At 45.9% G+C, this 25,712-nt stretch overlaps 2 protein-coding genes across 7 annotated transcripts in view; one reads left to right on the top strand and one right to left on the bottom strand.

Annotated features, from left to right (window-relative positions):
* The window catches only part of ITPRIP (inositol 1,4,5-trisphosphate receptor interacting protein), a 34,375-nt gene extending 28,499 nt beyond the window's left edge, over positions 1-5,876 (bottom strand). Inside the window, exon 1 of one of the 2 annotated variants that reach the window (XM_024100502.3) lies at positions 4,982-5,876. The gene's annotated coding sequence lies outside the window, so the exon portion shown is untranslated. The remainder of the gene's footprint in view (positions 1-4,981) is intronic. The other variant, XM_005303513.5, reaches the window with a different exon arrangement.
* The window catches only part of CFAP58 (cilia and flagella associated protein 58), a 142,562-nt gene that overhangs the window by 32,174 nt on the left and 84,676 nt on the right, over positions 1-25,712 (top strand). Inside the window, exons 1-2 of one of the 5 annotated variants that reach the window (XM_042855210.2) lie at positions 702-4,600; positions 22,829-23,110. In XM_042855210.2, the coding sequence (XP_042711144.2) occupies positions 22,910-23,110 (201 nt within the window). In that variant the 5' untranslated portion in view covers positions 702-4,600; positions 22,829-22,909. Of the gene's footprint in view, positions 1-701; positions 4,601-19,787; positions 19,974-22,828; positions 23,111-25,712 lie in introns of those variants that run through there. The other 4 variants (XM_065552535.1, XM_065552533.1, XM_065552534.1 and 1 more) reach the window with 4 other exon arrangements.

The following is a 25,712-nucleotide window of genomic DNA, read 5'->3' as shown; positions in this document are numbered from 1 at the left end:
TATCTTTGCGGATCTGGGCCAAAGCTCCCCTACTTCTTTGGTCCCCAATGCCCATTGACAGGTCATGTGCAAAGTCAGCAGTTTTTGAAAGCGGGGCACTTCCTCATTAACTGAGAAGAGGCCTCATGAGGCCGGATTCTTCACACCCTTGCACAAGGTGCAACGGGCTGCCAGATCAGCATTTCTGGCCTGGACGCATTTTACACCTGATTTGCACAGATGTAAGGGACAACTGAAGGTGCATGGCACCGAGAATCAGGCCCCACAGCTATAAGGGCTGGATTGTCACAGCAATGAGCCCACAGACCCCTGGCAACAGTCAGAGGCTCGTAAAATCGACCCTTTGAAGCCTGAAGGACTATTTAGGTAAAGCAAGCTGCTCCAAAAGACGATGTCCCCTCTGCAAGGTGCTGGAGAGGCACTGCACTGACTAGCAGAGAGGGCTAGAGAGTCAGTGGTGCAGTGGGCTACTGTGCCAGGACCTGGCCTCTTCAAAACAATTTGGGGCAAGCTGCAGGTGCACAAATCCCACCCCCCAAATGGTTTGTTTGGAGGATGCGCTCTCCATGTGTCCCTTTGAAGAGTACAGCCAGGAGATGGTTGCCAAGCAGTCATGCTTTCCCGTTTAGCTTTTAATTGCTGGGTGGTGCAGGAAGGTGATGATTCCAGTTTAGGGAGCTGAAGGTAGGGAGTGAGAGCGCCCTGGGTGTGGTTTGGGTGGGGATGCTGCTGCTGTGCCCAACGCCGGAGGTGCCAGCTCAGCTGTGTAAGCAAATTTTTCTGCCCACTCATTCCTCCAGCGGAGGAAACAGGATGGGAGGCAGGTAGCCAAGAATAGGGCACCATGCAGAGAGAGAGAGAGAGAGAGAGAGAGAGCGTGCCAGCACAGAGGTACAGCTGGGAGAGCGATTTATTTTTTGATGCAGACATTTTAGAGTTCCGGGCGTAACACTAAATTAACTAAGCCACTGCCAGACGAAGTAGAACAGACCCTGAGCTGCGAACACAAACCTGCCCTGAAATCACCCTCTGGAGGCAAAGGACTCAGCAAAGCAAATGGCTTTTACGCAGCCTCCTGAAGGCCAATGGATACACAGGCTCTGTTGGACCAATAGGGGAAGGAAGTGCCAGAGGCGAGGGCTCTCTCCTGAGAGCATCCAGCCTACAGACATTCAAGTCTGGGGACTGTACGCGGGCATCTGTTGATCTCTAGTGCTGTGCTGCTGCCTACGGAGAGCTGGGACCCAAAGCAGGGAAAGCTGTACGATTTAAAGGGACACATGGAGAGCAGAATGCTGGAATAATAAAGGCAACAGGCTGGCCCCCCCAAATAAGCCATTTTAAGGGGTGTGGTTTTGTGAATGAGCCGCTTGCCCCAAAATATTCCTCCTTATGCAGGTTCAAATCCTGCAGTGCTTACTCAGCTGAGCCAGTCGTGAGCAGTAGGGAGTGCAGGACAGGAAGCTATATCACTGGAAGTATTAGTATTGATGGGGTGGAGGTCACCTACCTGTTAAACCAGCACCTCTTCCCCATGGACATTCCTCTCATGAGCGATGTCCTTTTGGCATGGGATACAGGAGCTACAAACAGCGGGGCTGGTTTCACAGCAGCTTAGCAAACCAGTCCCACTTTATGGCAGCTGCAGTCTTGTGCTGCAGAATCTAAGCTTTCCTTTCAAACCCAAATTAAGATCCTGATGGTCAGAGCTGCTGAGCAGTCACCCCTGCTGTTGACTTCATTTGGAACTGAAAATTCTCAGCAGCTTTGAAAGCCAGGTCTTAAGGCCCAGATCCTCTAAGACATTGAGGTACTTTAATCAGTAGGACTTAGGTGCCTAAGGGCTCGTCTTCACGTACAGCACTATAGCGGTGCAGAGACACTGATGCAGTTGTGCCGCTGTAGTGCTTAAGTGAAGTCACTCCTATGCCTACAGGACAGCTTCTCCCATCGGTATAGTTAATCCACCTCCCCGAGAGGCGGTAGGTATGTCGACGGGAGAAGCTCTCTCATCCACGTAGTGCTGTCTACAGCAGGGGTTAGGTCTGTATAACTATATCGCTCAGGGGTGTGGATTTTTCACACTCCTGAGCGACACAGTAATACTGACATAGGTTTGGAGTGAAGACCTGGCCGAAGTATCTTTGAGGATCTGGGCCTAAATCTCTTGTGTTTAGTTTTTCCTCTGTTGCAATTTAGCTAGCATCACAAGAGGCAGCATGCCCTAGACCCTACAGCTGTGAAAAGAGCCTTCAAAATATGAATCAAAAATGTAAAACACAATGATGTCTGCCTGAGTGTGCAGACAGCCTGAAACAACAGCTCAGGAACGTGCAAACTGCCCTTGTTTGTGGTCTCTTCCAACCCTAATATTCTATGATGCTATGATAAGGGATTGCTAACTCTGAGTTCTAGTGATGACAGATTAAAATGTCAAATTGTTAACTACTTTATTGCCACTCAAAGCATGGAAGAAAGTCCAGAGACAGTTATATGAGGAAGATCTACCTACAGGAATATTGCTAAGGGGGTAGAGCTTGTTTTGTGAGCACACCTTGGAATAATACCACTGATTTCTTCCTTCTCCCCCAAATTAAATCCCTGTTTACAAGTGTTACTAAAGCACTTAGGTGTGATCTGGTGGCAAGAGCACAAGACAAGGAGCCAGGAATCCCCAGTGGCTGATCCCAATGCTCACACTGACTCACTCCCTGACCTTTGACAAATCATTCACCTCTCTCTGTCTGTGGTGCTCAGAGTTATTGAGGTTTATCTCCCACCTGGGAATATCGTGAGGGTTAGTTAAGTGCTTTGAAGATGAAACACACTAAGTCCCATGTGTTAAAGAAGGTTGAGTTTTTGTTTTCATGACCTGTTTTCACTCAAGGACTGGAGAAGCTGTTCTCAAACATGGCAAGCGAAGACTCTCTCAAACATGTCAAGGAGCTAAAGGAAAATCCAGACCAGTCATTTTTAAATCAAAGAGTCCATACCAGTGGACAGTGTTTCTGTAGTAACAGCTGCAATAATGCCATGCTGCACTGGCAGCGAACATTAAAACAGTCCCAAGATCATTCAAAACAAGTTGTGGTGGCCGGGCTGCACATACAAAGTGCTGCTACTCCTGATATATCAATGGTCCTGTGTTTACCTTCATGCTCTCAATAAGTCAGTGCAAACAGCTGTCATGACAGAGTGGTTGAAGAAGACACTCCAGACAGTTTCTGTCGGCATTACTTTTATTGCACTAGTGTAGTGACAGCACTAGCATAGAGACAGCACTAGCATTTTTACCACAGGCTAACACATCTCAGAGTTAATGCAGATGGCCTAGTGTTAAGAATGCCAGTAAATAACAGAGTCCTGCTTCCACAATTACTATCACCAGGGAAGCAACACCCAGTGGAAGATTCCAGCCCCAATTCTAGTGTAGGAAAGTCCACTGGAGTCCTGACTCTCCCTTGTCACTGGTTTTACCACTAGTGACTTCCAGCAGAGCTGTTCCTGATTTGCACTGGTATGAGAGGCAAATCGGGCAGCCAGGCTATCTTAGGAAGAGATAAAACACACATACGAGAGAAACAGTAACGTTTTTATAAAAATGCAGCCCTCACTTGTCAACATTTACGTTAGACTCAGCTTGGCTGTGTTAGCATTAAAACCCAAGGCAGATGTGTCATTTTAAGCCAGAGATGAAGCTTGTGTAACATGCATTCCACATTGGTTATTCACTAACAACATCTGTAAGCTAGGGACCCCTTGTATGTTTGGTGCAGAAGAAGAAGGGCAGATGATTAGGTTTTCTATGCTGGGGCCTTGATCATGCAAAGACTTACACGAGTGCTTCACTTTATGCACTGTGAGTCCGTCCAGGTGATATCAGTGGGTGGGAGTACTCACATGCCTGCTTAACTTGACACACCGTGTTTACAGAATTGGGTCCCATGGCTCAAAGGAGAAAGGACCCCCAGGCCAGGCTACACCGGAAACTTTTGTTGTTAGGGATGTGATTTTCTTTTTAAAGACATTTCAGCAGTGGCAAAAGCCCTAGTGTGAACAAGTCATATTGGCATAAAAGTGCTTTTGCTAGTTAGATTATTTTGCTCAGGAAACTAATAAACTGTACTGGCAAAAAGAGACTATGCTCTAATAAATTTGTTAGTCTCTAAGGTGCCACAAGTACTCCTGTTCTTTTTGCGGATACAGACTAACACGGCTGCTACTCTGTACTGGCAAAAGTACCTTTTTGCCAGCACAAACCCCTGCATAGGGGGTTTGCCATTAGAGCTATACCACCAGAACTACACCAGCAAATATTTTGCAGTGTGTAGGCCATCCATGGAGTAGTTGAGGATTAAGAAATGTTGTGCAGAAACTGGCGCTGTTTTTTAAAAGAAGAAAGTCTCAACTAAGCTAGAGTTTCTCCCCCATCTTATTCTTATTCTCTGTCCCCACCTCGGACGTAATTCACTCCTCGCTTTACAGGAGAATGACACAAGGCAGGCATGTCAACACATGCGGAAGGAAAATCTATGCAGACACAGGCTGGTGTTGAAAACTTCGGTGACAACGTGCGGATGTGCCAGTGATTAATTGCAATGTAAGTGATCATTTGATGGCCTGGTTAGCCCACGTGAAAGAACAGCTCGAGATCGCGCTAGGAAATAGAACAACATTGATTTTGACGACTGATTTTGTGCAGTACCTACTCAGCGTTTTAAATGGCCTTAAAACCGTGGTACTTCTGCTCTCGCAAGGGGCCCAAACAGTTTCAAGCAAGCCAGTTCAGCCAACTTCCTCACTCTCTGGCCACAGCACATGCTCCAAAAACCCCTGCTCTGCAGGGACTACGCGCACACACACTTAACCCACTAGAGCCCGATTGCACCCCTGAAACTCGGATGCTGGGAAGGGGCTCGTTTGCTGACCCGGGCCAGGAGAGCTCGAGGGCGGAATAAGCGTTAAAAGGAAATAAACTCACTTCACAGCCCCAAAGATGGAGGATCAAAGGGACCCCCGGTGAAGCAGAAAACCAGCCCCGCTGGTGCAGCAAGCGAACCCCCCTTTTGGGCGCTGCAGCCCCCTGCCAGCCAGGAAAGCAGGTTTTTGTGCCCGTCGCCCCCACTGAGGTTAGAGAAGCGGAGAGAGGGAGGCGGACTCCTGACTTACTGCGCCTTGTCGCCAGCCACTTCTGTGCTGTTGCAAACGGCAGCCCCCTCTCCCTCGCCTTGGTAAACGTCCACACACGGGCTCACGGAGCCACCGGCCGATGCGATGGGCAAAGGCTTCCCGGGATCTCTTCCTTTCTTCTTAGCCCCATGCTCACTTTTCTCACCGCTAGCCGTGCCTGGTTTGGTCGCTTTCTGTCTTACTCATTTCCTGGATGTCAGCGTTACTCTGCGAAACTTTTTCCTCCCTATAAGAACAAAACACCGGGCTCCGCTTTCTGCCCCCTGGGACCTTCTTAAGGAGGCCGGTCAGAAAAAGGGGGGTGGGGGAGAAGCCTCATAAGGCAGCTCCTAGGTGGCCTGCACAGCAAAGACCCCTCCAGACGGGTGCATGCCTTTGTGAGCCGTGTAAACGCGAGCCCCTTTGCTGCAGCACAAAATCCGGAGTTTCCCGGGAGGAGGGATTAGGGAAGTTCCCCCTTAAACCCTGCCTGTTGCGCAATACACGATTACAGGGATAAGCGGCCACTTTCTCGGGTTTGTTGCTTGCAGCTTGTTGTGATGAAGTGAGATTTCCATCCAAGGGGCTTCCCAATTCTAGCCATTTCAGTCACGCAGAAGTGGCCCGATGCAACCCCCGGCCCTTCTCTGCACACGCGGGGAACGTGCAATGTTATTGGTAACCTTCCCCCATTGGGTCCTGCACAGGGCTTTGCAATGAGGGGCTTTTTCCTACCACAAAGGCAAGGAGGCGCATTTGTTTTACTTTTCACATGTGTACTCTTGTAGCTGGGGCAGTGGGGTTTGAACAGCTCAGGACTAAAAACAAAGTTAAAACCTGACGATAAAACAATCTAATTAACGCTTAGCTTTTTTTGCCCCCCACGGGGAAAGGCTGCACAAACATCAGCTCATTAATTCTCCACAAGCCCCTATCAGGGAGAGAAATAACATTGTCCTCGCTGTACAGGAGTTTAAATTGTTCACAGTTACATAGAGGAAATCAGTGGCAGAGCTGGGATTAGAATTAAAATATTGTTGGCTCCCAACCCAGTGCTCCTTCCACAGTTAAAATGCTGCTTCCCAATTAAAGATCTAATTGACAATTAACAATTACAAGCTTCACAGCTATCACCTCCCAAATGAAACACAAGAAAAAATGTATTTTTCCGGAGCTGTATAACATCTGAACTCAGTGGGACAAGCAGGGTTGCCTTGTTTCTGATTCTGATGGGCCAGCAGGACAGTTAAAGCGGGGCTGAAATCCCTTTGGGGTCAGTGCAATGTCATCTTGTCACAACGTGGTGATAATTGCATTGTAATACCATAACCCACTGGCAAAGCATCCTGTTACTGCTTGTCTACACATAGAACTGCCTACTACTGCTCCTAGAATTGCCTTTTCAGCTCATGTGGTCACGGCCTATTCAGTAGTGTGGATGGTCCCAGGTTTGAAACTTGTTTATCACCCACATGTGGTATTGCACCAGAGACCAGACCTATGCAATGTCAAAAAAGACAGTACAAATGTGATAGGACACCTTTGTCTTGAAGCTTTCTATTTGATAAGTGTTGACTTGGGATGAAGTGTCAATCTGTTATTTAAATTGCCCGACTTTTGTTAGATTAGGTAACCACATTAACCTTACTGACAGGCTTTGTGTATGTGGGTGTCTGACTCTTTTGGGGCTTATTGGCAACTTGTGTGTTGTTCCTACATTCCTTTCTTATTATATGGTAATCTGTGACAATTATTTATTTGTAACAACAGACATTGTAATGTTACCACTGCTACTTTGCAACATTCAGCCTGGTTTAGTGCATCCTTTATTTCTCTGGGTCCTGTCAAATTGTCTTTTGTCACCTTTTGTTAAGGAGCAAGTTACTCTCTCCCCATTTCTTTTTCTTCCTAGTTTTCAGCTGATTTCTTCAAATCTCCATACACCCAGTTGCTGGCTATTTTACTTGGGTCTGAGCTGACCCTTTTTTATATTTGTTTTTATACTGCCACAGTGGGGTACAAGTCACCCTAGAGACAATTGAAAAATGACAGTTCTTCTCTGAGGAGAACATAAGAACGGCCATACAGATCAAATGTCCAATTGGCCCAGTATTCTTCCGACAGTGACCAATGCCAGGTGTTTCAGAGGGAATGAACAGAACAGATAATCATCAAGTGATCCATTCCCTGTCACCCATTTCCTGCTTCTGGCAAACAGAGGCTAGGGACACCGTCCCTGCCCATCCTGGCTAAAAGCCGTTGATGGACCTATCCTTCATGAATTTATCTAGTTCTTTTTTGAACCCTGTTATAGTCTTGGCCTTCACAACATCTGCTGGCAAAGAATTCCACAGGTTGACTTGAATTGTGTGAAGAAATACTTCCCTTTTTTGTTGTAAACCTGCTGCCTATTAATTTCATTTGGTGACCCCTAGTTCTTGTGTTAGGAGAAGAAGTAAATAACACTTCCTTATTTACTTTCTCCACACCCAGTTATGATTTTATAGATCTCTATCATATCCCTCCTTAGTGTGTCTTTTCCCAATCTTATTAATCTCTCTTCATATGGAACCTGTTCCATCCCCCTAATCATTTATGTTGCCCTTTTCTGTACCTTTTCCAATTCCAATATATCTTTTTTGAGATGGGGTGACCACATCTGCACACAGTATTCAAGATATGGGCGTACCATGGATTTATATAAAGGCAACATAATATTTTCTGACTTATTATCTATCCCTTCCCTAATGATTCCCAACATTCTATAAGGATTTTGACTGCCGCTGCACATTGAGTGGATGTTTTCAGCAGTGCTTCTATATCGTTATGCCAACTTTTCCCAACCTAGCGCTAAAAATTTCCCAAATCTGGTGAAAAATTCCCAGATAAAGTTTTTTTATAGTGCTTCTATATCCTGGGAAATTTTCCAAAACCTGGGAATTTGTGAGTAAAATGCTTCAACTTGGGAAATTGGGAATTTTCATTCAAACATTTTACTCACAAATTCCCAGATTTGGGGAAATTTCCCAGGATATAGAAGCACTGGTTTTCAGAGAACTATCAACAATGACTCCAAGATCTCTTTCTTGAATGGCAACAGCCATCATTTTTATGTATAGTTGGGATTATCTTTTCCAATGTGCATTACTTTGCATTTATCAACTTTGAATTTCATCTGCCATTTTGCTGTCTAGTCACCAGTTTTGTGAGATCCCTTTGTAACTCTTTGCAGTGTGCTTTGGACTTAACTATCTTGAGTAGCTTTAGATCATCTGCAAATTTTGCCACCTCACTGTTTACCCCTTTTTCCAAATCATTTATGAATACACCACTACCTCGATATAACGCCACCCGATATATCATGAATTCGGATATAACGCGATAAAGCAGTGCTCCGGCGGGGCGGGGCTGTGCACTCCAGTGGGTCAAAGCAAGTTCAATATAACGCGGTAAGATTTTTTGGCTCCTGAAGACAGTAGAGGTGTATATTAAACAGTATTAGTCCCAGTATAGACTCCTGGGGGACATCACTATTTACCTCTCTTCATTCTGAAAACTGACCATTTATTCCTACCCTCTGTTTCCTATCTTTTAACCAGTTACTGATCCACAAGAGGACCTTCCCTCTTATCCCATGACAGCTTACTTTGGTTAAAAGCCTTTGGTGAGGGACCTTGTCAAAGGCTTTCTGAAAATCTAAGTACACTATATCCACCTGATCACCCTTGTCCACATGCTTGTTGACCACCTCAAAGATTTCTAGTAGATTGGTGAGGCATGATTTCCCTTTACAAAAAACACGATGACTCTTCTCCAACAAATCGTGTTCATCTATGTGTCTGATAATTCTGTTCTTTACTATAGTTTCAGTCAATTTGCCTGGTACTGTGGGATCACTTCTGGAGCCTTTTTTAAAAATGGTGTCACGTTAACTATCCTCCAGTCATGTGGTACAGAAGCTGATTTAAATGATAGGGTACATACCACAGTTAGTAGTTTTGCAATTTCACATTTTAATTTCTTCAGAACTCTTGGGTGAATACCATCTGGTCCTGGTGACTTATTACTGTTTAATTTATTAGTTTGTTCCAAAACCTCCTCTAATGACACCTCAACCTGGGACAGTTGCTCAGATTTGTCACCTAAAAAGAATGGCTCAGGATGGAGAATCTCCCTCACATCCTCAGCCATGAAGACCGATGCAGAGCATTCATTTAGTTTCTCCACAATGGCCTTATCCCCCTTGAGTGCTCCTTTAGAATCTCGATTGTCTAGTGGCCCCACTGGTTGTTTAGCAGGCTTCCTGCTTCTGATGTACTTAAAAAAATTTTTGCTGTTACTTTTTGAGTCTTTAGCTAGCTGTTCTCCAAATTCTTTTTTGGCCTTCTTAATTATATATTTACACTTCACTTGCCAGAGTTTATGCTCTTTTCTATTTTCCAAAATAGGATTTATCGTCTACTTTTTAAAGGATGCCTTTTTGCCTCTAACTGCTTATTTACTTTGTTGTTTAGCAACGGTGGCACTTTTTGTGTCCTCTTACTATGTTTTTTAATTTGGGCAGCTTGCAGCATCCTTCACCAGTACTAAAATCAAATATTGCAACAAATCAGTGCTCACTTAGGGCTCTATAGTTGTCACCAGGCTGCACACTGGAGCCACTGGGAACTTCATGGCAACAACAGAGATAGGACCCAGATTGTCCTGCTCCACAAACACTGGTATCTATCACCTATCATTAGCTGTCAGTAGCATGGAGCCTATGACAAGCAGTTGGTCAGTTCTGATTCTATCCAGTACAGAGCAGTGGAGGACATGGAGATTATGCCCTCTCTCTCTCTCTCTCTGTAAATAAAAGAATCAATACAAGTTACAGTAATTATGAATTAAAGGCATCTGCAAAATTCTGTTAAGAATAAAATCATATTAATCTAACAACATATTAGCTCTCAAACTTTTTCAGAGCAAGACCAACAGTGCAGTAGATTATCACTTGGACCTACCTTCCATCTCATTCATGATCCTCCATCTCTGTCAATTGTGGTGGAAGAGGTTTTCTAGGGGAAAGTCATATTAGGAAAGTATTTAATTTATTTGAATCTGTCTTTTAATGCAATTTAGCATAATTTAATTTCACAAAGGACCAAATTCCGCCACCCTTACTCATGAGGATAGTAGCCTACTCTGTGAACAGCCCTGCTGAAGTCAATAGGACTGCAGCACCTAGCACAACGGCGTCCTAGTCCCTGACGGGGGTGCCTAGATGCTACTGCAATACAAGCAATAATAATTGAGTAAGGGTAGCAGAATTTGCCCCAGGATTGGAATGTTGGACCGGTTTTCCATTTGCTTTCAATCACCTTAGAAGGTGGAGGGATTCCTATTTATTATGCCCGCCACTGCTTCTAATCCTTTGTAAAATGAACATTGCACTATGTTTCTGCAAGCAATTCCAAACAAAACAAACAACAACAAAAGCACATATAAATAATTACACAGGCTTTGAAAACAGAAAATAGGGACACAATAGGGAAGTCAAATGTCAGGCCATGTGTCAGTGGAATATATCCTGTGGTTGCCCCCTAGCTATCTGACTCACAAAGAGAATGAAACATATGGTTGCCTTTCTGGTGCACAAACAGGGATTCAGATTAACAACAAAGCACGCAGGAGCGATAATCCTGCTAGATCCAGGCCTCGCTGAGTCCTGAATGCTATAGTGCGTTTGGCTGGGAAAGGACAGAACAGGGTGCAGCAGGATGGCATTTTCACAGAAGCAACCCAGAGTGACCTGAAAGTGCACGTCAAATATCCTCTGCCTTTGCCCCATGTATGTGTGCCCCCCAAACATCCTGCATCACCCACTTACCTCTAGTATCACAATCTCCTTTGTTGCATCTGTTCCTCTGGCTCCCACTCAGCAATGAGTTGTTCAGAGGACAGCAGCACAAGGAGAAGGGGGGAATGAAAAGGGGAGTTCCATCAACCAGTGAATCTTTCACAACTACAGGCAAATAAACCTGCAGAGAGAGAGTCACCTTCTGGCTTCAAGCTGGCCATACGGTGTCCTCATCTTCCCCCTCACACCTGACCTTCTAATCATCTTAGAACTTTGCAGTTCTATGCCCTTCCTTGGGTATTAAAAGAGGAGGGTTATTTTTTATAGGGCCCCCCAGGGGACTCAAGTGTCAAGCAGTGAAACATGTCAGGCTAACTTACAGCTACCAAAGGATTTGGTGGGAGTGAGTTATGAGGCAAAGGAGTAAATGAGGCATGGAAGTCAGAGCCTATGGCAATGGCACCTGCTGCTGGTAGAGAAGGGTCGCTATGGGGAGACGTGGGGGCAAATTATTTTCATTGGTCCGAGCCTGGTAAAACTAGAAATAATTGAAACCAACTCATCTTAGATACCCCCAAATGTTCTTGAACTGGGAGACCAACCAGGGAACAAAAGCAGTGACAGGAGGACGTAGGGGGAATCAAAATGGGTGGCTTGGTGAGCTAATCAAGATGCTGGAATACAGCGAAAAATAAAGTAAAGCAGTGTCTGCATGTTAACATGAGATTTCCCTCACAGCGATCTGGTGAGTGGCCAAGAAGGGGGCGCTTGATTGGATTTGTGACAAAGAGTTTTGAAGTTCTGGCCCTAGGTACAAATGGAACAAAGGAAGGGAAATCTCAGAGGCTAGCACTGCTACAGGGACAAAGTCAAGGATGCTTTGTTGCTCCACAGGCAGAATCTTGCAGTCTGTTGGGGCGATGCTAATAAATGATAGGTTAAGTTTGGCGTCAAGTTTGTAGATTTAACCTTAGGACATGATTTTCATAGTTATTTAAATGGCTTTAAAAAAAGAAAAGGTAATTATATACGTAGCTTAGAATAGCACTTCACTACTAGCTCACCAAAACCTTTACTGGGGAATTTTTATTATAAGAGGGACACCGACTGACAGATCTACTAGCTAGTTTGTGATTTGACTGTATGAAAATGGTAATGGGATATGGTATCTCTTCTCATCTCTAGGTTACTGGCTCAATTCCAATCCAAGACAAAAGTGATCAAAGGTTGTTATTTGATATCTGTTCTGTGTCTTGTGTGCAGTGAGTAGGAAGGTTCGGTCCAATTTCTAATGGACAAGTGCTCATATCACCATTTAATTTGGGAATAACAAATGGAATTGACATACAAAAATCAAACACAACAAGAAATATATCATAGATAATTAGGCTCAGTAAGACTAGATTTTAATTGGTAAATGTCAGTAAATGTTGATATCACTGTACACTGATAAATGGATAAAAAAACATTTCCATCAATAATAATCAAAATTTACAAATAGACAAAGTAAGAAAATTTCTGCTTGGGAACTTCTTAGAGTTTGATTTAAAGATATTTACTTTGTGTATTTTGACATGTGATGTTAACAGTTGAACAGTTATAAACTTTAACTTTTTGAATCGCAGTGTCATTAAGTTATTGTCTGACACCTGCATAATTTCCCACAGGTGCTAAAATTTAAATAGATCAAAATTCAAAACATTCTTCACAATGAACATTGATTTTATCTGTCAAAATAATAACAAGAATAAAAATAAAATTCTGCCATGTCTACAAATAATCAAGCCAATCAAAGAACCACATTTACCAATGACTAGACACAAATCAGACTTACTTTTGCTGACAACATTCTGCTCCTTTTAGCACTGCAAAACTGACACAATTATGGGAGAGCCAGCAGGATTCTATTCTGCCCCGTGCAGAGAAGGTTAAGGGGTGGCTTGATCACAGTCTATAAGTATCCACATGGGGAACAGATATTTAATAATGAGATCTACAATCTAGAAGAGAAATTTATAATACAATCCATTGGTTGGAAGCTGAAGCTAGACAAATTCAAACTGTAAATAAGGTGTAAATATTTCCTAGTGAGGGTGACTAACCATCAGAACAATTTACCAAGGATCATGGTGGATTTACTGGATGTTTTTCTAAAAGATCTATTCTACGAATTATTTTGGGGGAAGTTCTCTGGCCTGTGTTATACAGGAAGTCAGACTAGATGATCACAATGGTCCTTTCTGGCCTTGGAATCTATGAATAAACCAATTTCAGTCAAATTCTACTGACAGAATCCTTATTAGTACTGGTGATGGTGTATGAGGCTGATGGAACACAGCTGGATTTCCACATCCCAGGGGAATTTTCAGTGCCAGGTTTTGATTTGTAGTCTTAGTAAATTTCAGGCCAAATCCTGCTCTTTTAACTCACATAAATCACCCTGTTAATTCCCTGTCAATCTATTTGTAAGAGTAAAGACAGTAGAATATGGAACCTCAATCACACTTGCATATTAATTAGACTATTATATATCTTAAATATTGATTAATTAATTTTTGTAATATGCTCTGGAAATGTAAAAGGCTGTAAGGGCTGAGTATTATTAATTACTATTACGATGGTAGCCATCACATCATTGTGGTAGTACAGCGCCACCTAGTGATTTTCTTTCCTACAATGCAAAGGTGTAAAAGAAGACATAAAAACCTATCCCTCCGTTTTCTGTTATTTCTTCTTCTTATCCTTATTTATTTTATCACACCCAAAGGGGTGATATGCCCTTTACACAAAAGACATAAAGTCATGGTCCCTGCCCCAAAGAGTTTACAATCTCCTGGGTGATGTTATGATGAGATTTTACTGCATCTTTATATCTTTGCAGAGGCCCATAAATCCTTCCCTCACTGAATAATGGCTTATCACTTTTATGTCACTACAATTTAAAGTACACATTAAATTATTGCCTTAGAGCCATGACCTCAAATAAGTCACTAAACAAATATTTCTATTCTAGTCACCAACCATCGCGTGCACACACACATGGAGATCACGGTCCTACATTTCTCTTTTAAGCTAGTTGAAATAGCTGATTCTGCCACCTGACTATAAACTATTAATGTCAACTGAGCCAAACCAGCATTGTTACAAGAGGACACAAACAAGAACACCTTAAATGAAATAAAACATCTTGAATCAAGTTCATCCCTGCTTGGCATGGAATCCCACCATGTTTGCACCTGGCATCTTATATTTGTGTTTGCATGGTCCAGATAATTTTGTCTCTCACCATCAACTGTAATTTCAGAGGGACATAAATGGAGGAAACTAATAATAGCTCAGTTTAAAAACTAGATTGAGAGGGGTGTGATGCTGGTAGACCAGGTGCGAGCTCTTGCCCAGTGGTCTCAGTGAACACTGACAAATGCATAGCTGGAAACCAGTCTGACTCACCTGTGTGTTAGCATTGTTAAAATCGATGTTAAGTTGATAAGAATGTGTTCAATGTTTAGACATGATTAAATGCTTGTAAGATACTGCATGTATTGATGTCACTTATAGCAGCTGTAGCCCATGGTATAAGGTTATATTGAGGGTTTGCGTTGTAAACCTCTGTAATTGTGTAGCTCACCAAACAGGAAAGAACCATTAATTAATGTAAAGTGCCGGGTATGCACACAAGAAGACACAATGAAAGCAAATGAGCCACTGTGAAACATCAAAGGACAAAAAGACTTTGTTGATTGCCTTCCCCTCCCTTCCACACACATCCGTGAAGAGGAGACAGGCACGGACACTTGTTTCATCAGTTTGAACTCTTGGGGAAGGTAATAAAAATCCCTGACCAGAAGAAACTGTAACTCTATGCTGCTTGGAATTTGGCGAGGGCAATATTTCCAAGCATAAGCAAGGGATCCCCAATCTGCTTAGCTTGGGTTAGCCCAAAAGGACATAGAAAGCTTGCATACCACAGCAGCTTCTATTACCTTTTGAAAGCTAAGACTGTAACTCAGTTGTGTGTGTATGTTTACCTGCTTTAACCTTGTAAATAACTCTCATTTCTTTTTCCTAGTTAATAAATCTTTACTTAGTTTATTACAGGATTGGCTACAAGCATTGTCTTTGGTGAGACATCTAGAGTACAATTGACCCAGTGTATGCGACTAGTTCATTGGGACTGGAAGTAACTTGGACATTATTGTGATTTTTGGTGCAAGAGACCCTCTATCACAAAGACAGGTTTGCCTGGGGGCAAGATAGATCAGAGTGCCCAATGGGACTGTCTGTGACTCCATGTTAAGGCTGTTATAATGCTTGAAGAGTTCACACTTGTTACTTGGTGGATGAAATCTAATTATAGAGCACACAACCAGTTTGGGGTTTGTGCCGTTTCTTAACAGTTTGCCCTGAGATTGGCACTCATGGCTCATTAGACAGCTTGACAAAGGGATTCTACTTCATGGCGAAATTCTCTCTAGGTTCTTGTCTGGCCCCCATCACCATAGTATCTGAGCACCTCATAAATGTTAATGAATTTACTGTCCTAACACAGCTGGGAGAGAGAGAAGTCTTGTTATCTCTATTGTACAAATATGGAAGCGAGGCATAGAGATATTGTTACGTGATTTGTCCAAGGTCACAGGAAGTCTGATAAAGAGCCAGGAATCGAGCCCAGATGTCTTGACTTCCAGACCAATTCCTTTTTATGGGCTTGTCTTCATGGCAGAATTAACATGATCTGTAACTCCTGTGTTTCCCCCAACGTAAGTCCTGTCCACAAACAAAACCCCTTACTCCAAGTGTGGTGGCTCTTTTAACTAGAATTGGCTGACCTGTCAGGGGGTATAGGTTACAGCTGGAGTTAGCATGACTCATCACCTGCAAACAGTCATTCTGTGCAGATCAAGTGAGGCCACTCTGACCTGTGCTAGGCTCGCGCAAGAGGAGATAACTCCTGCTGACTCTGCAGTGAAGACATAGCTTATATTGCCAACTTCAGTGGGTTGCAAATCATCAAGAACTTGGTCAGTATGGGCACCTGCAGGTTCCCTGGAATCCCTCAATATGTGGAGATCCTCTTTTAACACAATTACCTCTGTAGGGTTCCTTCTCTACATATAAATGTACAAACACACAAAGATAAGCCTGGGGACAATATTGCCTTCCATTACCAGTTTCCACTTCAGCCCTAAAGGCTCTCCTTTTCAGCCATCATAGCAAAGAGCAAGACAAACATCAACAACAGACATGAATATATATGAAAAAGACTAATATAATTCCAGGGTGTATTAACAGGAGGTTTGTATGTAAGGGTTGTATGTCCCAGCTGGAGTACTGTGTCCAGGTTTGGGTACCACACTTTAAGAAAAATGTGGACAAACTGGTGAGACTCCAGAGGAGAGCAACAAAAATAATAAAAGTTTTAGAAATCCGGACCTATGAGGACAAGTTAAAAAATTTGGCATGTTTAATCTTGAGAAAAGAAGACTGAAGGAGTACCTGATAATCTACATATTTGAAAACTGATATAAAGAGGACAATGAGCAATTGTTTTCCATGCCCCTAAAGGGTAGGCCAAGAAGTAATTGGTTTAGTTTGCAGCAAGGAGGGTTTAGGTTAGATATTAGGAAAACCTTTCTATCTAAAGGATATTTAAGGGCTGCAGCACATTACCTAGGGAGGTTGTGGAATCCCCATCATTGGTGGCGCTGACTCCATGGGTGCTCCAGGGCTGGAGCACCCACGGGAAAAAAAAATGGTGGGTGCTGGGCACCCACCAGCAGCCCCTCTACCAGAACCTCCCCCTCACCCCAGTGCCTCTTGCCCTCCAGCAGATCCCACACATCAGCACCTCCCCATCTCTCCCAGCGCCTACTGCCTGCCGTGGATTGTCTGTTTTGTGGTGTCAGGAGGTGCTGGGGGGGGGGGGGAGGGGAGGAGCAAGAGCGCAGCGTGCTGGGGGAGGGGGCGGAACTGGGTGGGGCAGAGCAGGGGTGGGAAGAAGCAAGGCAGGGGTGGGACCTTGGGGGAAGGGGTGGAGTGGGGGTGAGGCCTGGGCAGAGCCGGGGGGAGCACCCCCCCAGCAGATTAGAAACTCAGTGCCTATGATTGGTGGCTTTCAAGAACCGGTTAGACAAACATCTGTTAGGTATGGTGTAGGTGTACTTCATCCTGCCTTGGTGTGGGGGATGGATTAGATGACCTCTTGAGGTTCTTTCCAGCAGTACATTTTTGTGATTGTATGTAAGAAGGAAATTTGAAGCTGCATCAGTTTTTCTTTGATGTTGCTCTCTTCCCTCCATCCCTATCATTTATTTTTGATTGCCTGTCAAATTTAGAAGCGGGCCCCTCAACCCTTCCTCACATAAGAAACTTCCTCGGTGAAGAAGGGTTGGAGGATTGGCTCCTTAGGTCGTAAGGTCTTTGGAACAGAGACTTTGTCTTCTTCGTTTGTTGCCATGCACTCCTATCTTGCTAGAGAAATAATAAACAATAAGGAAAAACAAGACTAGATGGATTTTTTTTCATCAGTCTGCCCTTGGGTTGGAAACCGTCAGCATGATAGCAGTTTTTATACATGAGTCATTTACCTGCAGAATACAGTTTAAAATGCATGGCTACCCCTTAGCCACAATGATAAAATTAGGCCTGAAATTCTCCATTTTGCCATCTAATTGGTAAAACAAGGTACTGGTCTTTCAGCCCTCCTTTGAAAGAAAAGTTTATAATTTATTTGTTGTTTGTATCATAGAAGGACCTAGAAGCCCCAGTCAAGCTCAGGGCACCCTTGTGCTAGACACTGTGAAAAAACATAGCAAGGCACAGTCTCAGCCCCAAAGACCTTTCAGTCTCAATACACCTGGGCTGGAAAACAAGGGCTTCCAGGCACCTAGCTCTATGGCAAGGAGTCTGGAAGCCCTAGTGGTCCCAGAGAAGCAGGCCCTGGAAACCTGGGCTCCCTGACAACCTTTTAGGTGAGTTGGTAGGCTAGCTCAGTGGCTTGAGCATTGGCTTGCTAAACTCAGGGTTATAAATTCAATTCTTGAGGGGGGGGATTGGTCTTACTTTGAGCAGGGGGTTGGATTAGATGACCCACCTTGCTATTCTATGATGCCTGGTTTCTACAGGAATCCCACCTGCAAAACATTTTGGTTTCAATGAAAGAGCATTTTCCGATGAAAAGCCATTTAGTTGGACAATTCCCAACCAGCACCACTCACAACAGATCTATGATGTAGGCAAGTGTTGTTAGCCCCATTTTACAGTTGGGAAAACGGAGGCTCAGAGAGATTAGAGCCAACGTTTTTAAATGTGGAGCTGGAAAGGTAGGCATCAAAATCTATATTAAGGCCCTGAAATAAGTTGCCAGTTTTTAAAGGTGCTGCATCTTCTTTAACTCTGCTGTGAAATACTTGAATTCCCTGGAGCCAAAAGTTCAATTCTCTGCAGGCTCAATCTAGCCCATCGTCCTTCTGAGGTAGATGGTAGATGTGTGTGGCTCTTCCAGATGAGAACTTAAAACCTGTTGATCTGTCTACTCTGGGAAGATGTTTAATAATATTAATAAAAGATATTACCTCATCCATCTGGTCTCTCTAATGATCCCCAGGCGTTTTGTGTACGAGTAGGAGTTTGTCTCAGCGTACCCCTTGGCTGCACTGTTGGGTTATATGCTGGATAGTTAGCCTCTCTCCAGTGGTTGCATTTCAGTGGCACAGTATGTAGCTTGTAATAATGTTCCAGGATCCTTTGCTGGAAATGCTGTACTAGAAAGAGACGTGAAGGAAGAGGGATGGGATGGAGTGGGAGATGATCAAAGCTGCCTTTGCCCACGTTGGGGGAATCTTTTAGGTCCTCAGTGCCAATGCTCTGGGTTTGACAAATGCTGCAGCCATGCAGTGCCACTGTTATCCAAAGCCATCTAAGGGGAGGAGATGTTGTTTCCTCGATTTACACCTGAGGAGCTGGGAAGGCAGCAGCCAGGATACTATCCTTTATGCAGGCGGGTTAGGAGGTGAGGGGAATTGGCTGAGTGTGGGGACCCTGGCTCAGAGCAGGGCAGCATGGACCCTGGAGCAAGGGCAATGAGGGTGTCATGTCCTGCCCTATCTAACATGTTACTGCCCTGTTGGTGTGGCCCCTCCTGTTTCCTCACCACCTGTGACCACTCCCTATCTTCCCCACCTCCTGCCCTAATGGTCCCCCTCATCACATCTCATTCCTCACCCCAACCTCCCTCCCCACCCGCCCAACCAACCTCCTGGCTGCCCCCACCTCATCCACTGCCCTTGCTCCGTCCCCACACCCCTTCCCTAGTGACCCCCATTCCCCCATCTCATCCCCCGCCCCTGATCTGTCCCCACACCCCTGCCCTAGTAATCCCCCTGCTGTGCCCCTGATCTCCCACCCTGCTCCATCCCCACACCCCCTGCCTTAGCGACCTCCTGCTTTTCCACCTCATTCCCCGATCTGCTCCATTCCCACACACTCCCTGCCCTAGTGACCCAGCAATGCCCCACCTCATCCCCCGCCCTGCTACATCCCCAGACCCCCTGTCCTAGTGACCTCCTCGCCCCCCACCTCATCCCCCGCCCTGCTCCGTCCCCACACCCCCTGTCCTAGTGACCTCCTCGCCCCCCACCTCATCCCCCGCCCTGCTCCATCCCCACACCCCCTGTCCTAGTGACCCAGCAATGCCCCACCTCATCCCCCGCCCTGCTCCGTCCCCACAGCCCACACCCACTGCCCCAGCCTCCCCGTCCCTGCAGAGAGCAGAGGGGGCGGGGGAGCCGGTTGCTAGGAGACGGAGAGGCGGCCCGTGTACACAGCCGCTTCCCGGGAGCCAGACCCGGCGGAGCCGCCGAAACCCGCCCCCCCGGCCCTCCCCGCGGGGACCCGCCGCCCCCCCGGCCCAGCGCCGGGCCTGAGCCACCGGCTGCGGCCCCTGCCCCGCGGCAAGATGAGCGAGGTGAGCAGCCCCTCCCGCGCCCTCGCCCCCACGCTCCCCCTCCCCTTCTTCTCCCGTCCGCACCCCTGCTCTCCCCATGCGCCCCTCTTCCCTTCCCCAGCCCTCCTGCCCATCCAGCCCTCTTCCCTTCCCCATCCCTCCTGCCCACCCCTCTTCCCTTCCCAGCTCCCCTGCCCACCCCTCTTCCCTTCCCACCCCTCTTCCCTTCCCCATCCCTCCTGCCCACCCCTCTTCCCTTCCCAGCTCCCCTGCCCAGCCCCCTTCCCTTCCCCATCCCTCCTGCCCAGCCCTCTTCCCTTCCCCAGCTCCCCTGCCCAGCCCCCTTCCCTTCCCAGCTCCCCTGCCCAGCCCCCTTCCCTTCCCCAGCTCCCCTGCCCAGCCCTCTTCCCTTCCCAGCCCTCCTGCCCATCCACCCCTCTTCCCTTCCCAGTTCCCCTGCCCAGCCCCCTTCCCTTCCCTTCCCCATCCCTCCTGCCCAGCCCCCTTCCCTTCCCAGCTCCCCTGCCCATCCCTCTTCCCTTCCCCATCCCTCCTGCCCAGCCCCCTTCCCTTCCCAGCTCCCCTGCCCAGCCCCCTTCCCTTCCCCATCCCTCCTGCCCAGCCCCCTTCCCTTCCCAGCTCCCCTGCCCATCCCTCTTCCCTTCCCCATCCCTCCTGCCCAGCCCCCTTCCCTTCCCAGCTCCCCTGCCCAGCCCCCTTCCCTTCCCCATCCCTCCTGCCCAGCCCCCTTCCCTTCCCCATCCCTCCTGCCCAGCCCCCTTCCCTTCCCAGCTCCCCTGCCCAGCCCTCTTCCCTTCCCCATCCCTCCTGCCCAGCCCTCTTCCCTTCCCCAGATCCCCTGCCCACCCCTCTTCCCTACCCATCTTCCCTTCCCCATCCCTCCTGCCTACCCCTCTTCCCTTTCCCAGCCGCCTGCTCTTCCCATCTTCCTCTGCACCCCTCTCTCGCCCTCCCTTCCCCCTCTTCTCTCCTCCTCCCCTCCCCCTCCCTGAGCACCCCTCCTCGCCACCCCCATTGCTCTCTCCTCCCTGTCCCCTCTTTTCCCCTCCCCCTCCCCTCTCCCCATTGCCCTCTTCCCCCCTTCTCTCCTCCTCCTCTTCCCCATCCCCTCTCCCTCCCTGAGCACCCCCCCTCGCTACCGCTATTGCCCTCTCCTCCCTATCCCCTTCTCTCCTCCCCCGTCTCTGTCCTGCCCCTTCCTTCATTAGCATCTCAGCCCAGCTGAGCCCTGTGGCTTGGAGCTCCTGTGTATGTGTCACCAATGTAAGTGTCCCCAAGTGCCTAACCATGGTGTTTAAAGTACTCTAAGAAAAGACAGGGATGTCTGTCATAATCTGGGAGCAGCAACTTTGGTAAGATCGTGCTGAAAGTGTGCCCTTCAGCAACCCAATTAATAAAGACATTCCTTTGCTGGGTCTGGCACCCCTTCAGACCCACTCCCGTCCTCCTCCCTATGAGAGCAGTGCAGTGGGCTGAGATAACACTGAGGTAACACTGACAAGTCCCAATCCCAGTTGTTGCAGGGTGGGATCTCAAACCTGAGATCGCTGGAGCGTAGTGTATGAGCCTCTACTGCATGAGATAAAAGCCCCTTGGCCCTTAACTAATGCTGTAGCAGTCTCATTAATCTCTAAGTCAGGGATCCGCAATCTTTGGCCCGCGCCAGTTTGTTTACCTGCTGCGTCTGCAGGTTTGGCCAATTGCAGCTCCCACTATTCCCACACTGTTGGGAACACTTTTCTTTTTCTGATACTCAGATTACATTTCCTTTGCTCCGTTTCATCCTATGATTCCTACAGAATTTCAAATAAAGATGGACCTCTGGTTTGAATCTGGAATCAAATCCCAGTCAGAACCTCTGCAGAGATATGGAGGATTTGGACTCAGTGTCCTAGTTCAGTTTGGCATAGAGAAAAGGCTGAATCACAGGGTTTAAATCTAGATCTGAATTTACCTAAATTTTGGTGGGTGGATGGGTGGGTGAGGGTCTGGTGTCCACATATCCTGGTTATCCACATATCCTGAGAAACTCGACTCCATGTAATCCCAAGTAATTGGGAGGAATAAATCCTGCTATTCTTATTCACCAAGTTTTCCCCTGTGAATCAGTGGGACTACTTGTGTGAGTAAGGAGAGCAGAATGTGGCCTGAGTGTGCTGACTTGGTAACCTATATCTATAGGGTTTTTTTTGGGGGGGGGGGGGGAAGGGGGCAAGGTTTGAGGGGGTGGTTTTCTCAGACTAGCATGGAATTCTCACTACCATGAAAATAGGAAAATGCTATCAATAACTGTTGAGTTGGGTCTCCAGACCCCAGGCTGGCAAAATTTGGCCACATAGCTGAGAGTAATCAAAACTCCCTGGGTGAAAGGGCCAATTGTAGAACTTCCTGATAATGGGATGATACTGTCAGTGGCAGAGCCAAACTTGGCTGAGCGACAATGATGTGCTGGAAATATCTTTGCAGAGAGCATATAGCTGACTGGAGGATGTGGGGTACACAGAAGAATTGGGGTTAAAATGCTCGGCTAAGTAAGTAGCTGATGCAAGTTTAAAGGTTATAGCAACAGTGGCTTCTTTTTAGACCTAGTTTTCGAGTAGTCATGCTCAATTTCAGGAGCTCCAACTGTTTGACGATCAAGTTATTTCTGTAGAATTAATGGATATCTATTTAAAAAATAGAATGGAATGTGAATTTCATACGGGAGAGAGCTGCTACACAGAAGGTTTACATCATGGTTAGTTACCAATGAGCTGTCATTAATATATTGCTGTTATCTCTTGTGGTCATCTGCTAGAAAAACTGAGATTTTTGAACTCCTCTTGCTAATTGATTATCCACCTTATTTAATACAGGAAAGGTATGACAGACTGTGTGTAGAAGAAAATGCCTTCGAAGCACTGGAAAAAGACTTCCAAGAAGTCATCAGTGAACTTATGGGAGATAAAAGTCTGGAGAAATTCCGGATAGAATATGAGAAGCTCCACACGGTTATGAAGAAATCCTACGAAAATGAAAGGCGTCTCATGTCAAAATGCAGGGAGCTGAATGCTGAGATTGTGGTGAATTCGGCTAAAGTGGCTGCAGCCCTGAAGCTCTCTCAAGATGATCAGACGACGATAGCATCACTGAAGAGGGTAAAATTTAAATAGAATTAAATATGAGCAGAAAATATTTAATGGAGGACACAGAAGTAAGCTGAGGGAAAATTTTCATCAGTTCAATGTCTTGAAGATGTAGTTCTGCAATAGAGAAGTGATGTGAGCTAGTGGACTGAGTATAGAGTTGGGAGCTGAACCCTTCTGTCTAACCTCTGCTCTGCTACTGACTTGCTGCGTTGCATTGGGCATGTCTCTTAACATCTATCAGTCTAATTTTGTGCTTATTTACACAATCCACTCTTACTCTGTTGGCTTCAAAGGAGTTACTAATTTGGTGCCTAAGCTGATTTATCTGTAAAATGGGAGTAATATTAAATACTTCACAAGGGCATTTGGAGATTATTTAGTTGATGTTTCTGAAATGCTGTATACATTTTAAATATTGGCAAGACATGAAAAATTCACCTGCCTATTGCAAGTAGGATTTTTCCCCAGGGGAGTATCATCAACTTTTGTAAATTTTCATTAAAAATACTAAGCTTTTTGTCCTTATGTTTGAGAAGACAACCTTCCATATGTGATCTGAGTGTAAATTCTTGGGAGTGCTGTCATCCCAAGTCTGCAGATGTAACACCGACAGACCCTGGTCATTGGTAGGCGGGATCGAACATGGGACCTCAGTGCATGAGCTAAAAGCCATATGCCTCTTAGCTAAGGCTGTAGAGTAGACTCATTTATAGCTCTCTAAGTGGTCTCGGTGTCACTAGATGGGACAGAACACCACACCCAGGAGATGTTATTGTGCCTCCGCTACTGCTCAGGGCTTTCCCAAGTTGCGGCAGAATGAAAACAGTCTAGAATCTTGCAGGTTTTTCCTGTTGCTAATTAGATCCTTGTAGACAGTTGTGAAACTGATGTGAATCATGTCAATTTCACTCCGCTCCTATCTGGGCAAGTAGACTTAAAAAGTGGCAGCTGGGGAGGGTGAGAGGATAGCAGAGAAACCCTCTCACAAATGCCATAAAGCTGAAGAGGGGTAGAGTGGGAAGGATATTATCTCTGCTAATCTCAGCAGCCATGAGGCTGAAGGGATGTACAGGGTAACAGCACCCACCATTGTAGCAGCCGAGAGACTGGCGTGGGAAGGGTGCTTGACAATCTGTTACAGTTAGAGAGACAGTGCACAATAAGCAGCTCATAACTTACCCTTTTAAAGCACAGGGATGTGCTGATGTGGGAGCATAGAGCACAGGTATTGTTCAGCTTGGCTAACAGGCTTAATCTTTGGGCTAATATTCAGGTATCCCTGTGACATTGTTACAAAAATGTTCTTATCATGTCTTTGAGAAACTCTCTAGTTGCTATTGATTTTTTTCAGCGTACCCTCAAAATTGCATGCTGTTTTGCTGTCTGAAAAGGAATCCTATGACTAACCCTAATTTCACTGTAATTCACTGTCATTTCACTAACTAGTTACTTTGAAAAGATCGTCAGATGTGCATAATGCAAATGATCAAGTAGATTCAAATCCCAATAGAACTTTGAGGCATATTTCCTTTACTAAATTAAAACAAAATCAACAATCCATGCTGATGGTTCAGTGGGTATGTCTATACTGCAATGAAAAACCTGCAGCGCCGAGTCTCAGAGCCCAGGTCGGCGGACTCGGGCTTGCGGGGCTCAGGCTGCAGGGCTAAAAATTGCAGTGTAGCCACTTGGGCTTGAGCTGGAGTTGTGCTCTGAGACCCCTCCTATCCTTGCAGGGTCTCAGAAACAGGGTTCTAGCCCTAGTCTGAATGTCTACACTGCAGTTTTGCAGTGTCTGAACCCCGCAAGCCTGAGTAAGCTTACTCGGGCCAGCTGTGGCCGTGCCCTGGGTCTTTTGTCACAGTGTGTGCTAGAGAAAGGAGAATTCTCTTGGGGCTGTTCCTGTAAAAACAATAAAAGTGAAGACCTAAATGTTGGTGAGTGGCTGGATCATGGAGGTAATGGGTGCAGAGCCTTTTCCTTCTAGATCACTAGGTCAAATCCAAAAGAAGGCCCTACTCCTGCGGTCTGAACAGCAGAAGCAGACCCAGGTACCTTGTGAAGTCCTGTTGAAGTGTTCAGGTGCAGAGGCCTGACCCTTTAGATCAGATTGCAGGAAAGTGGCCCAGGTCAATAGTGATCAATAGTTGTTACCATTTGAGGCTGCTCAGCGCTGTGTTTTATGGTTTCAATCCATTTTCTTATGTACACTTCAAATAATAGCTTCTCTGATGTGACTGTCAACAAAGAGCTAAGTACTGAATTGAACCACAGAGAATGAATTTCACACTTGCCTCTAGAGATGTCCCACCAGGTTAGGATGGCAGGACATCATCAGAGCAGTGTTCAGAAGCCTGCACTGCCCTTGCTCTGGCTAACAGGACTTCATTCTCCAGGGCTGTTAACCAGCACTACTCATTTTCAGGCTTGGTCTACACTAGAGACTTATGTCGGTATAACTATATCAGTCAGGGATGTGGCAAATCCACACTCCTGAGCAATGCAGTTATACTGACCGAACTCTTGGTGTAGACAACGCTGTGTCAATGGGAGGTCTTCTCCCGTTGACATAGATACCACTCAGGGATGTGGATTAATTATGCTAATGGGA

This window comes from Chrysemys picta, chromosome 7 (assembly GCF_011386835.1).
Source record: "Chrysemys picta bellii isolate R12L10 chromosome 7, ASM1138683v2, whole genome shotgun sequence".
Lineage (NCBI taxonomy): Eukaryota > Metazoa > Chordata > Testudines > Emydidae > Chrysemys > Chrysemys picta.
The sequence above is the reverse complement of the archived record's forward strand: the minus strand, read 5'-3'. Positions and strand labels throughout refer to the sequence as shown.